We start from the raw sequence: 12,819 nt of genomic DNA on the forward strand, positions 1-12,819 counted from the left end.
CTGGCCTCCTGCCTCCCCGTGACTCTTGCCTGGGACCTGCTCTCCCTCTGCCGGCTGGTCAGCCCTCCCTTCTGCACTTGGCCTCCTCCCCCAGAGTCTGCGCCCCTCTGGGCAGGAGCCAGCTGGGATTCCTCTGTACAGAGCAGGGGTTCTAGAAGGGAAGGGAACCATGGCGTACACTAACACTGGGTGAGGATCAGCCAGGACCTGAGGCTGTGCTGTGACAGGCTGGTCACAGGTGTGCTGGGGCTGTCACGGGGAGACACCAGAACCCCTGGCACAGGCTTCAGACCACCGGACCCCAACGGCGACCTACCCCTCCCTGCTGTTCAGCCCCACCCTGCCCCACGATGCCCACCTGCTGGTCCACAGCCACAGCATCCAGTCCGTTGTACATGATGTTCACCCAGCCGTCCTTGGAGGCCAGGACAAAGAGGGACATCAGAGCCTGGAAGACAAGGGAGGGAGGGCACGAGGTGAGGGACAAGGGGGCTCAGGCCACACCTGCATCTCCAGCTCTCCATTGTAATGCCTTTGGGAGGCAGAGGGACAAAGAGGGCTTCCCTGTGTGGCAGAGCTATGCTCTCAATCCACAAACCTTCCTGAGGACCTACTGTGTGCTTGCCCTGTGCCCTATAGCTACTGTGCAGGAAGAAGAGCCCAGGGTCTGAGTTCCAGCTGCAGTCCTGAAATTAACCAGTCGTGTGATCGCAAACACGAAAACTTGTGTGCTCCTGTTCCTCACCCACCAATGGGAACCAGTAAATGCCGCTGGGAGGAGCCACTGAGATTTTAAATGAGAAGCTTCCTGACAACTCCGGGGGTGCTCCCTAGGCTGCCCTCGGCATCTTGAAGTCAGGATCTCCTGAGAGAGAAGCCAGGATCCCTGGCTTACCGCCCAGCCTTTGCCACTCACTGGCTGGGCGACCTGGGGCAAATTCCTTGAGGTCTCTGGGTCTGTAAAATATGAAAAGGGGATGGTCCACGGGAGACAGCCAGCCAGGGCTCCTACATGGATGTCAGGCCAGAGTCCTCGTGTCCTTCAACTGGGTCACAGGCTGGTCCCAAATCACCCAGCACACAATCTTGCACACAGCAGGTGCTTAACCAAGGTTTTCTGCACTGATCTTGGGTGAGGGCTCCTGTGCTGTCCTTGCAGAGCAGAGCACAAGGAGGATTAGGGGCCACAAGGGCCCCCACATAACCAGGGCTGCCCAGAAGTCACGGTCTGCCCAGGAAGCCCCCTCCCCAGGGCAGAGAGTCACAGCTTCCCTTGTGCTCCAGCCACCCTGGGCCAAGAAGCCAGGCCCTGCCCGGCCCACCCTTCCCACCCTCTAGGGCACAGCTCCCATCCTCTTCCCCTGCCAGGTGGGGAATGGTGCTGAGGGTGCCCCCAAAGTGCTCAGGCCGAGTGGCAGGCAGGCAGGGGACAGCGAGGAAGTACAGGAGGCCCCTGGATGCCAAGGCCCCCACCGCTGTGCCCACTGAGAGTTGAGGATGCAGAACAGAGAGGATCTGGAACTTCCTGAGGGAACAGGAAGTGCCCCCCAGGGAGTCAACCAAGACTCAGCGCTGAGCACACCCGCTCGGGGCTCCAGGGAGTCAGCCTGGGGTCAAGTGCAACCAGAATGGAAAGACCAGGTCCTTCCAAGGAGGCAGGAGCTGGCGCTAGGTGGGGACCTGGGACCAGGAGCAAGCTCACAAAGGGCCCCCCGGCTTCCTTCAGCGCCCTTCCCTGTTCACCAAACACTGAGTTATTAAACACTCGATGGCTGCCCCTGGAGAAGGGGTGGGGCGAGCTGACAGCAGTCAGTTTCTGACATGGTCTCCTGGCCACCACAGCCCCTCAAGGTCCATTGGCTCCCCCCATAGCTGGTGTGGGGGTGCCCAGTCCTGGGAATGAGAGCTGGGGCGACCCAGCCAGGGGCTGCCCAGAGAGAGCGTGGGAGAGGGCGGCCCAGATCTTGCTCCGTCCTTGGGAGCCCCAGGGCCAGGCACTCTCTGCCTGGGCCACCTGGACCTAGCTCCTGAAGGGCCCTCAGAGGGACTGGCTGTGGGGAGGGGCCCTTTGGAGGCAGCTAGCTGAGGACTCTCCTCTGGGGCACTGCCCCTGGGTCAGGCCTGGCAGGCCTCCAGGAGAAGAGACCAGGGGCACAGGGGCTCTGGTGGGGCCTGCCAGCCTGGATGGGGTACAGACAGGGTGGGTGATGGTGAGGGCACCCACCCTGGATCGAGGAGCCTGCCACCCTGATGGCTCCCACAGCTGCTGCCCCTTTCTACAGATGAGAAACCAAGTTTCAAAGAGGTCACACCCCACTCCACAGCAGAGCTGGAACGCACAACCAGGTGTAGCTGACTCTACAGCTCGGGTCAGGACCCCCTGGGTGGGGGCAGAGGCCAGGACCAAAGTTCAGTGAAGAACTTATTGCGGGCCAGGCACTGGGGGGGGACCTGCATTCGGAATCTCAGCCTCAGACTACCTGTGAGGGTCAGTTCCTCCACCCGTTTTGCAGAGTAGGAAACCTGGGCTTGGAGAGAAGTCACAGTCCTGGCAGGGCAGGACTGGAGCCAGCTCTGAGATCTCAGGGCCATAGGCATTGAAGAGCTGTCACCCCCCAGGGGGCGTGGCCAGCACACACCTGGCCCAGGTTATCGAAGTTGTACTTGTGATGGACCCAGCGGTAGTTGGCAGCCACGCAGTCAGAGCGGTTGGTGATGTTGCGGGTGTCCACGCCCAGGCAGTGGTAGAACTTGCCCTTGAAGAGCTGGGGATAAGGAGGGCAAGGTCAGTGCTCCCAGGAGGAGGGGCATTGCAAATCACAAGAGGAACCCAGGCCTCAGACTGCATCTACCCAGCCCGCCCTATACTCAGGCAAGGACCACGGCCCCTCCACTAGGTTCCCCTGAGCCCCAAGGTCAGCCAGCACAGGTGGGGCCTCTGCCCTGGCTGTGCCCTTACACAGCCTCAGAACCCTCCCACCCCCCTCACCTGCACCCCCAAGATGCCAAAGATGATGAAGAAGGCACAGCAGATCAGGACGATGTTCCCAATGGGCTTGAGGGAGGAGATGAGCGTCTCCACCACCAGCTTCAGGCCAGGGGCCCGGCTGATGACCCTGCGGGCAAGGAGGGCGGGGAGCTGTGAGCCCATGGCTGTGGGGAGGCAGCCAGGCTGAGTCCCCGAGTGAGTTCCAGGACTGAGCCCACTAGGGCATGAGGAAGACAGCAAGGAACCAAGAGAAAGCAGGTGCCCAGATGTCAGCAGACCAGGGGGTGAGCCAGGCCGCAGCCCAGATCTACAGGGAGAAGGGCACCTGCCCTCCCGTCACTGTGCCTAGTCCCAGAGATAGCAGTGAGCCACCCAGAGACAGAAACAGGTAACCAGGCGGTGGCGGTGGGGGGTGGTACTGAGGAAGGATGATAGGAGTTCCAAGCCAGCCTCACATCAACTCAGCCAGGCCTGTCTCTAAATAAATACATATACATTTTATGTATATATTAAACGTATATTATATATTCACATAAATGCATACATATGTATGTGTGTATAGAGGCGGGGCTGGGGATGTGGCTCGATGTTTCTTCAATGCCCCTGGGTTCAATTCCTAGTACCAAGAAACGAAAGAAAGACGTGCGCTATCGGAGGACAAAATGAGTCACATGTCACAAGGGCAGGAGTGAGGGGCCTGCTTAGACCTGGGTGATTTGCACCGGGGAAGGGTCCTCACCTCAGAGGGCGTAGGGTGCGCAGGAGCCGCAGGACTCGGAGGACCCCCAAGATCTTGGCTCCCCCAGCCGAGGCCAAGGACACCACGATGTCGATGATGGACACGAAGACGAGGAAGCCGTCCAGCACGTTCCAGCTGCTGCGCAGATACGCCTGCTCCCCGAAGTACAGGCCCAGCGAGACCACCTGGGGGCGGGGCGGGGCGGGGTCAGGCCCAAGGCGCCGCACGAGGGGAGGGCGAGGGCGAGGGAAGGACGAGGTGGGGGGGGGGGTCTTCGGGAAGGGGGCGCGGGGACAGATGGGCTGGGCCAGACAGGTGGCGAGAACGAGTGGGCAGGGGACAGCTCCACGCAGACCCTGGGATGGGCGGGCAGTAGGCGGGGACGGGGCGGAGTCAGGCCCCGGGAGCCTCCCTCTAAGGTTCTCCCGGGACTTCTGGCAAACCCAAGGGGAAGCCACCGCACTGGGAAGCGTCCCAGAGGGAACCTTTCCCCTGCTCCCCGCACCTCCAGCAGCTCCCCCGTTACACTGTCACTGTTTCTCCCTGCATTCGCCTTTCTGGCGAGGTTGTGACTCCCGGAGAAGGGGCATGCCGCTGACCCCTCCGGGTCCCAGGAGCCCAACCCAGGGGCGGGCCCTGACTGACAGGTCAGTGACAATCTGCGGGAGGGGCGGGGCCTGGGCCAGGGGCCCCGAGCTGGGAGTGAAGGTGAAGCCCAGAGCAACCTTCAGTGTCATTTCGCCCACGAAGATGGCCGTGAAGATGTAGTTGGACACCGTGAGGAAGATGCGTTCCTGAAAGAGCCGGGAGATGCGGTGGGCCCAGGGGCTCAAACCTCCCAGCCACCCGCTCACGCTCTCCATCAGCCAAGAGGCAGCCAGAGAGGCCAACACTTCTCAGTTCAAGGTGGCCTGTCCCTCCCAGAGGCAAGCTCCCTGCCACATCTCCCTCCCTCCACGAGCCAGGAGTCTGGCCCTGCTGAGCTCTCCCTTGGTCTGGCTCACTGTCCCAGGGCAGGCCTGGTGCTGCATCTCTCTGCCTGGCCTCTCTGAGGGCCGTGGCTACTCACGGTGCTGCCGGCCTCTATCTGGGGCCTCTCCAGGGCGATGGTGATGCAGTTAAGGAAGATGAAGGCCAGGACCACATAGTCAAAGAGCTTGTGGGCGATGATGGTCTGACACAGGACCCGGAACCTAGGCAGAGGCAGGGCACCACGAGTGTCAGTTTGCTTCCCATCCTGACCAGAGGGGAGGCAGAGGATGCAGACACACACACACAAGGGGCAGGATGGCCTAGAGGAAGTGATCCCTCTCCTCCTCTGGACACACAACAGGTGCCGATTTTGCATTGTTCAGGGTGCAGACCACACACCCACACAGCAAAGGGTACCCACCTTGCCTGGCACTTAAGGCTCTCTGAACACCGGCCCAAATCCCAGACTCCAGTCCTCCGGAGACAAGGACACCACATTTCCTAACACCCAGGTAGTCCCTCAGCTGCTCCCTCCTCCTGGACCAGCTTCCTCCTTCCGCAATCCTCTTCCCCTCTCCCCCTCCCTCCTGCACCCACTGGACTGTTATCTGCCTACAAAGCCCAGCCTCCTCCTCCAGGAAGCCTTCTGATGCTCCCTTCATGTGTGTACCCCAGACCTTTAGAGAATCTGCCCAACTGGGTGCCAGCACAGAACTGGCCTGGGCTACAGGAAATGCCCACGAAACCCCCTGTCCTGCCGCCCTCTGTCCTGCCGCCCCCCGTCTCTGGGGTATGGCCTTGCCCAGCTTGGCAGAGAGCTTTCCCTCCCACACCTTACCCCTACTCTAACTCCCACCCCAGGCGGGGCCGGCCCACCTGTTCTCCGGGGAGAAGAGGTAGACCGACCAGTCCTCGCGGACCTCGCACCAGTCAGGCTTGTAGACATCCATCATCTTGCGGACGCGGAAACACAGAGTCTGGAGAGAGGAGGACCAGCGCAGGAGGGTCAGCACCGCGCAGCGACCTATCTCTGCCCACCCGGTCTTTGGGCCAACTGGGCACTGGGCGATCTCGGAACCCCGCCCTACCCCAGGCAGCGGGGAGCGCTTCCCCGGGGGAGCCCCCCCCCAGCCCCCCTTCATTTTCTGGCCCCGCCCCTCGGACCACAATTTTACGCCCCACCGCTCTGGCCACGCCCCCGGGCCCGCCCCCTCGAGCCCCACCTCTGCTTGCACAGCGCTCTTCCTGGTTCCCGAGGGATCCCCACTTACGTAGTCGATCTCCTCCTCGTCCTCCCCGCGATCCCGGCGGTCGTCCATCTTGGTGAAGACGTCCTTAGCGATATTGGGCATCCTACCGTTGCAGTCCTCGTGCCCGGGGGCCATGCCCGCCGCCCTCCAGGCGGCCCTGGGGTGGACGCCCATGGCGGGCACGAGCTCGGTCAGGTCCACCGAGTCCCGGGTGTCGAGGGACAGCGTCCGGCGGTGGTGGCGATGACGGTGCGCCAGATGGGGCCCATGGTGCACGTGGTGGGCGTGTGGGGCATGCAGCGGCGCAGCGCGCGGAGGTGCTTCCTCCCGGGCGCCCTCGCAGGCCCGAGCGCCGCTGCGCTCCGCCGAGAGCAGGGACTCGTGCTCAGCCGAGGGCGGCTTGTGCTTGAGGCTGTTCCAGCTGGAGCGACGGCTGGCCCAGGCCCCGCTGCGGCCCCAAGGTCCATAGTAGGAGCTCCGGGTGCTGGACTGCGGGGGAGCCAGGGCTCGGGTCAGCGTCCTCGCGCACACCCGTGGTGTGAGGCCTCCTGTAAGCCCCGCTGTGGCTCTAAGAGGGTCCCGGCCTGGCTAGCAGGCGACCGAATGTGTTAGGGGCTCCCCTCCCTGCTCTGCCTCTCATCTCACCCACGTGGACAAGTCCCCCTGGAGGTCTAATCCCTCCCTGCTGCCTCGTTTCCCTTGAGGAACTAGAGCACCTTCCTATTTTACAGGAAAGGAAACCAGGGCTGAGAAGAGTGGTAATTTGCTCAAGGTCACACAGCTCAGAGGTGACAGAGGCCAGATTCCAGCTCTAGTCTGCCTGACCCCAAATTCTTGACCCTACACGTTTGCTACCAAGATGAAACCCAGTTCTGTGTGCCTGACCCCAGTCATTCCTGTTGCCAGGTCCTACTCTGGCACTGGGCACCCAGGAATGTGACAGACATGGTCCTGCCTGGCTTGGGGCAATCCCTGTCCTAAGCCTGTGCACCCGAGTGTGAGGCTGAGGTTGCAGGCACCCGGCTCTGGGGTCCTTCAACCCACATCCCAGTGGGGGAGGCCCTTCTGGACAGAGCCCCCACCCACAGGACTCACCAGGGAGCGCTGATCATAGCTCATCCGCCCCAGGGACATGACGCTGCTCTTGCGGGAGTCCAGGGCCACCAGCATGGGGTCTGGCTGCAGCGAGAGGCGGGACGCAGGGCCCACAGCCCCAGCAGGACCTAGGTGTGCGCCCAATGGGAGACTAGGGTCCAGGTGCCCATTGGGGGTCAAGGGGATTGGGCAGAGCTTGGGATCTGGAAAAGCAAGAGAGGGACAGATGGAAGACAGAACAGAACAAGAGCAAAGGAAACAAGACAAAGGAAAGGGTGTGGACATAACAGAAGTGGAGTACTTTATGAGGAGACTCCTCTACCAGGAAGCCTTCCGGGTTGCACCTCACCCCGTGTGCCTCCCCTGCACCCTGCCTCCAGGGCTCTGGGATCAGACCAACCTGGACCTTCGCCCAGTACGAAGGGAAGGGAGCCTGGCTCCCTGGCCCACGGCAGGAAGCAGGCCGTCTGCCGGGGCTACCCAGAAGCCCGGGCTTGGGTTGGAGTGGCTGGGCTCAAGCTGCCTCGTGTTACCAGCCAGGACCACAGCCCAGGCCACATCGGAAGGCCCCACAGCTCTACCCAAGAGACTGTGGGAAGGGAAGCGGGTGGGCTGCAGTTAGCCCTGTGGCGGGACCCCAGAGGTCCACGAATGTCCTCTTTTGGAAAGTCAGCGTTTCTTTCAGTTAGTAACACAAAAAACAAACACAGAGCATTGGCACTCTCTGAGCCTGGGGTCCAGGGGAGCAGATGCTGTGCCCTGGGCCCACCTGGGTCTCCAGTGAAGGCTCCTGGCCCCCAGGTGACGAGGGGAGGCCTGTTTACCTCCGCTGCTGTCCAGGGCCTCCTGGAACTTGTCATACTCTTCCATGTTGGATGAGCTCTGGTCCTCATCGGAGTAGGAGCGGTTGGCGTCCCCCTGGGAGGCGGGCGCCGGTCAGCATGCAGGGCAACTCCCCTCCTTCCCGCCCTCCTTCCCTCTTGGGTTTGCCAATGGGTGTTTCCACTCTCATTTTACAGATGGGAAAAGTGAGGCTCAGAAAGGGGAAGTAGAAGCTAATGAGGATCTAGGCCACAATCCCCCGTCTGCCCAACTGCACGCATTCCCAAAGCCTTGGAAAATGGAGGGAGCAGGATCCAGAATTCCAGGTCTCAGGGCTTTAGAGTCTCAGAGATGGGAAGACCTAGTCCTTCACCCTCGGGGGAGAAACAGGAATCCCAGACGCAGGCCCCAGCTGCGTACCTCCTGGGACGGAGGCTCCCTGCCTGGTGGGCAGCCCTCCTTTGAGGACATGACACAGCCCCCCACCACCCAGGCTCCCTCTCCCCTGCCTAGAGTCTTGCAGGCCCTGCTGGGGGCGCTTCCTCCCCCAGGGCTGTGGTCACCTCGGCCTGGAAACCCTCCACCAGGATGGCCACCAGCAAGTTGAAGAGGACATAGTTGCCGAAGGTCATGAGAGCGACAAAGTAAAGGGAGGCCCAGGGGGAGGTGGAGGCCATGCCGTTGTAGAGGACGACGTTCCAGTCCTCCTGGGTGAGGATCTGTTGAGGGAGAGACGAGTCAGTCCTGAGGTCCCTCAGGGCCACCTCTGTCTACCAGGAGGGATGGGCACTGTCAACCTCAGCCCCACCCCATCCCAGGTGGTCTGCTGCCCAGGATCCCCTCCCCTGAAATGCACCCACCTGGAACACTGTGACAATGGCCCAGAGCAGGGAGTCAAAGTTCTTCCTGTCAGGAACCGTGTCTCCCGTATCCGTGCGGAGGCTGAATTTGCAGCCAAAGATGTGCATCCCGAGGATGCTGGGGGAGGAAGGGAGGGAGGGGGCGGCTCGAGGGTTCCCATGCACCACGCTCTGCCTTCCCACCTGGTTTGGTCTCAGGCAACACAGTAAGGTGGGGCGGTGGGGGCGGGTGACAGTGCTGGCCCCATTTTCCAGAGGAGAACACGGAGGCTCCCTGGGAAGAACCTGCCCAGGGCCACAGGAATGTACTCCCCCATGCTCCTGCCCACAGCCCTGGCTGGCCCTGTAGTGGGGTCCCCGGGTGGGCAGGGCTCACCTGAAGATGAAGATGAAGAGCATGAGCAGCATGCAGAAGGTGGCCACGTTGTCCATGGTCTTCATGAGCACCACGAGCTGCCGCCGCAGCGCGGGCATAAAGCGCACCAGCTTCAGCACCCGCAGCAGCCGGAAGGTGCGCAGCACGGACAGCCCGCCGTCTGCCTGCCCCACGATCTCCCAGATGCTGTGGCCAGCCAGCAGGGGCGCAGGGCCAGAGGGAGGCCAGGCCGGGAGGACAAAGAGACAGAGAGCTGCCACTCATCCACTGATTCACTCACCCAAAGGTAACGTGCTGGCTGCGGCTCCAGGGACCCCCCACCAGGACGTCATGGCCAAAATCTAAAAACTCCATAAACGTCGCTGTCCTCTCTGGAGGTTTAATGCTTCCTCTGATTACGAATATAAATGGCAAATCACAGAGAATTAGCAGTCCCGAGGACTTCTTGGGCAATCAAAATAACAGATATCTTTATGTTACAGGACAATGGGTGGAATATTTGTTTGTCACGTGCATCCCTCCTTTAGAGTGACAGTAGTCACGGGCCTGCCGCTACGTCTTGTTATTTGATGCATTAATCCAGAAGCATATATATTGCTAAATCAAGAATTTAAAAAAATATATATATTTGGATGACGGCCTCCGAGTGGTTGGCTTCCTTCATCACCTGTGCACTGGCTGGATCCGCGCGCACTGTCCCCTGCCCTGCTGCACAGCAGGAGGTGGGGGAGGGGTACCTGATGATGACGATGATGCTGTCGAAGATGTTGTAGGGGTTCCGCAGGTAATCAAAGAGCCCGAAGGCGGCCAGCTTCAGGATCATCTCCAGGGCGAACATGCTGGTGAAGACCACGTTGCAGATCTCCAAGATGTTGGTCAGCTCCTCGGGCTGTGGGGGCACAGCGGTGGGGGATGCGTGACCCCAGCAGGCCAGACACAGCCCTATGCACCACCATCATGGAGGCTTCCAGCCCATACACCCACTCTCAGAGGAGGACACTAAGACCCAAGGAGGTCAAGGAACTGGCCAAATGGACACCAGCTTCCCATGACCCCCTCCAGCCGCAGACCTCCTCCTGCCCCTGGATCTTTGGCCTCATGCTTGTTAGCAGCAGGTGATAACTAGAAAATGGCACCATTGAAAGAGACCCTGCTGTCGGCCATGACTTGGGGCAAGGGACGGGTTCCCTTGGTTGGACGCTAAGCGGCTGTGCAGCCCACTTCTGAGCCTTCGTTTCCCTGTCTGGAAACCAGGGGTTAGGCCGGCTGCGGTGGTGCACATCTGTCATCCCAGCAGCTCGGGAGACTGGGGTGGAGTGGGGTGGAGGATGGCGAGTTCAAAGCCAGCCGCAGCAACGCAGTGAGGCCCTGAGCAACTCAGTGAGTCTCTAAATAAAATATATAATAGGGCTGGGGATGTGGCTCAGTGGTTGAGGGCCCCTGAGTTCAGTCCCCAATGCATAACCTCATTCATTTCAAGCCCCTTGATAAAGGCCATGCAAGGCCCAGGTCCCTCTCTCCCCTCCATGGTCCCCCTGGGACCCAGTGAAAGGTCTGGTTTGTGCTCACCACGGCACCAGACGGTTACTGCCTGGATTCTGGAGAAAGGAGGGACCATCTGTTTGGCCCTGATCATGGGCCCCTCGCCGAGCTCAACCCCAGCCCAACTACTGACTCCCCGGACAGCTGACACTTCTGTTTTATAAGGAGAAACTGAGGTTGGGCAATGTGGACTGACTTGCTCAGAGCCACCCAGCGAGGACGTGGCAAGGCCGGGCACTAGTCCAAGTCAGACTTGAAGCTACTGTCACATCACAGCACACCACCCGATCCCCTTGTTCCTTCCTACAGCATTCTGTACTGAGGGCCCCTGACGTCTGGGCTCGTGCTACGGCAGCGGACACGCTCACACGCAAGTGCAAATCCCTACACGCCACAAGCCAACCAGCTCCCGCGAAAACCAGGGAGCTGAGTGCAGTTTGGGGGAACGAGAGTCGGTGGGGCTGGGAGGGTTTCTGGAGCAAGTGACATCTCGGCAGAGACCTAAAAGCTGAGAAGAGAGCCCGTGACAGGGAGAAAAGAAGGTGCCCAGAGCAAGGGCAGCGGGAGGGGGAGCCAAGGACCACGGCAGGCCATCTCCGTCCACCAGTCCAACCCCTCCACGGAGCAACAGGGACCCTCAGAGGCCCGGCTTTATTCCATGTGGGTTCAAAAGAGAAGGAAACCAAAAAAAAAAAGAAAGAAAAGCAGCCTGGCAGCCCCCGCACAGGCCCGGGATCTGGTAGAACTGCGGCTCCTCTCAGCCCAGGCGAAAGGAGAGGCCCCGTCCGTCTGTGATCACATCTGACTCACACAAACGGTCCCACAGGTGAAAGAGGCCCAGAGACGGCCCTCTGGGAGGGCTTGGATGCCGGTGTGAGCCGCCCGTTTCCCGGCCCACCCAGGCCACGACCTGGAGACGGAAAGCCAGGACGCGGACAGCCCAGGGCCACGATCACGGTTCCCGGCCACACACGCCACACAAGCTTCCGCAATCCCTGCGAGGAGCGTGGCTCCCCGAAAGGTCACCTGCTCCCCTCCCTCGGCCCCCGCAGCAGCTGTTTCTCGGGCGGCGCACACCTGTGAATCTGTCTAATGGACCATCCATCACTGTGGAGCACACTCATCCGGGAGAGGCAGGCTGGAGGGAGGGAGACAGATGACTAGACACCCAGCGGGGAGATGTCAAGGGGGTGGTGTGGGAAGGGAGGCAGAAATGGACAGAGATGGACAGAGACAGACTCAGGAGAGAGGCGGACACTGGACGTGCCACTGGAGATGGCTCCGCCCACCCAGTGGAAGAGCTGACAGAGGTTCAGGGTGGGGGCAGGGGCCAGCACCTCCTGCTGAGATGCCAGGCTTGGTGGCCCCAGGCTGCCCCTCCCCTGGTCACTTCTGCAGGGTAGATATAAGTGTGGGCAGAGGTCTCTCAGCTGGCCCAGGAGCCCCTGCAGCCCAGCGCAGCCCCTTGATGATAACGGCAACTGCAATCTGTGCAGCTTCCCGCAGGGCCAGGTGTGCATCCTCTTGTCTAAACTGAACCACCTTATATTGCCCCCATTTTACAGGCAGGAAACCCGAGGCTCAAAGAGGAGAAGTGACCGCCAGGGTCACGGCCAGGCAGTGGTGGAGTCAGATCTTGAAGCTTCCTCTCCCTTAGCCCCGCCCCACCCCAGGGGCCTTCACCTGCCCACTTCTCTGACAGGCTCCAGCTCAGCCCGGACACGTCACTCCCAGGCCAAAGAGCCTTCCATGGCTCCCCACTGCTCCAAAGATAAAGCTGGCTTCAAGGCCCTTTGTGGGTGAGCGCCACCCTGGCCCCTGGGCCGTCTGCCCTGTACCTTGTGCTCATCTTCTCGTGGACTCAGGGCCCTTCGGGGGATGCCTGTGCTCCTGGTCCCTGTGGTTGTGTCTGCCTGGCTGGACTCACAGTCATCCCTCAGAATCCACCTCCATTCCCCCTACCCGGACCCTTTCCTGTCTGCAGCCCACGCTGGTACCTCTCTCTCAGGCCCCCACAGGGCCAGACTGACAGTCACTGAGCCACCCTCTCTCCTCCTCCCAGAGTCGCCCTCGACCTGGGCTGGCAGTGACTTCACAGGAGGTGCAGCGGGAGGCCAGAGCAGGACTTGAGCCGCTGCTGACTCAGAGCCGTGAGTGCGGCACCCTGGCCAGGG

At 61.1% G+C, this 12,819-nt stretch overlaps 1 protein-coding gene across 1 annotated transcript in view; it reads right to left on the reverse strand.

Moving 5' to 3' along the window:
• The window catches only part of Cacna1i (calcium voltage-gated channel subunit alpha1 I), a 65,974-nt gene that overhangs the window by 17,714 nt on the left and 35,441 nt on the right, over positions 1 to 12,819 (reverse strand). Inside the window, exons 9-22 of the mRNA XM_027928643.2 lie at positions 9,841 to 9,992; positions 9,104 to 9,289; positions 8,728 to 8,845; positions 8,431 to 8,586; positions 7,870 to 7,963; positions 7,046 to 7,248; positions 5,972 to 6,439; positions 5,577 to 5,677; positions 4,798 to 4,921; positions 4,454 to 4,522; positions 3,729 to 3,913; positions 2,990 to 3,116; positions 2,640 to 2,765; positions 359 to 448 (exon numbers count right to left, since the gene is read on the reverse strand). Coding sequence (XP_027784444.2) covers positions 359 to 448; positions 2,640 to 2,765; positions 2,990 to 3,116; positions 3,729 to 3,913; positions 4,454 to 4,522; positions 4,798 to 4,921; positions 5,577 to 5,677; positions 5,972 to 6,439; positions 7,046 to 7,248; positions 7,870 to 7,963; positions 8,431 to 8,586; positions 8,728 to 8,845; positions 9,104 to 9,289; positions 9,841 to 9,992 — 2,199 coding nt within the window. The remainder of the gene's footprint in view (positions 1 to 358; positions 449 to 2,639; positions 2,766 to 2,989; positions 3,117 to 3,728; positions 3,914 to 4,453; positions 4,523 to 4,797; positions 4,922 to 5,576; positions 5,678 to 5,971; positions 6,440 to 7,045; positions 7,249 to 7,869; positions 7,964 to 8,430; positions 8,587 to 8,727; positions 8,846 to 9,103; positions 9,290 to 9,840; positions 9,993 to 12,819) is intronic.

This window comes from Marmota flaviventris, chromosome 3, assembly GCF_047511675.1.
Source record: "Marmota flaviventris isolate mMarFla1 chromosome 3, mMarFla1.hap1, whole genome shotgun sequence".
NCBI lineage: Eukaryota > Metazoa > Chordata > Mammalia > Rodentia > Sciuridae > Marmota > Marmota flaviventris.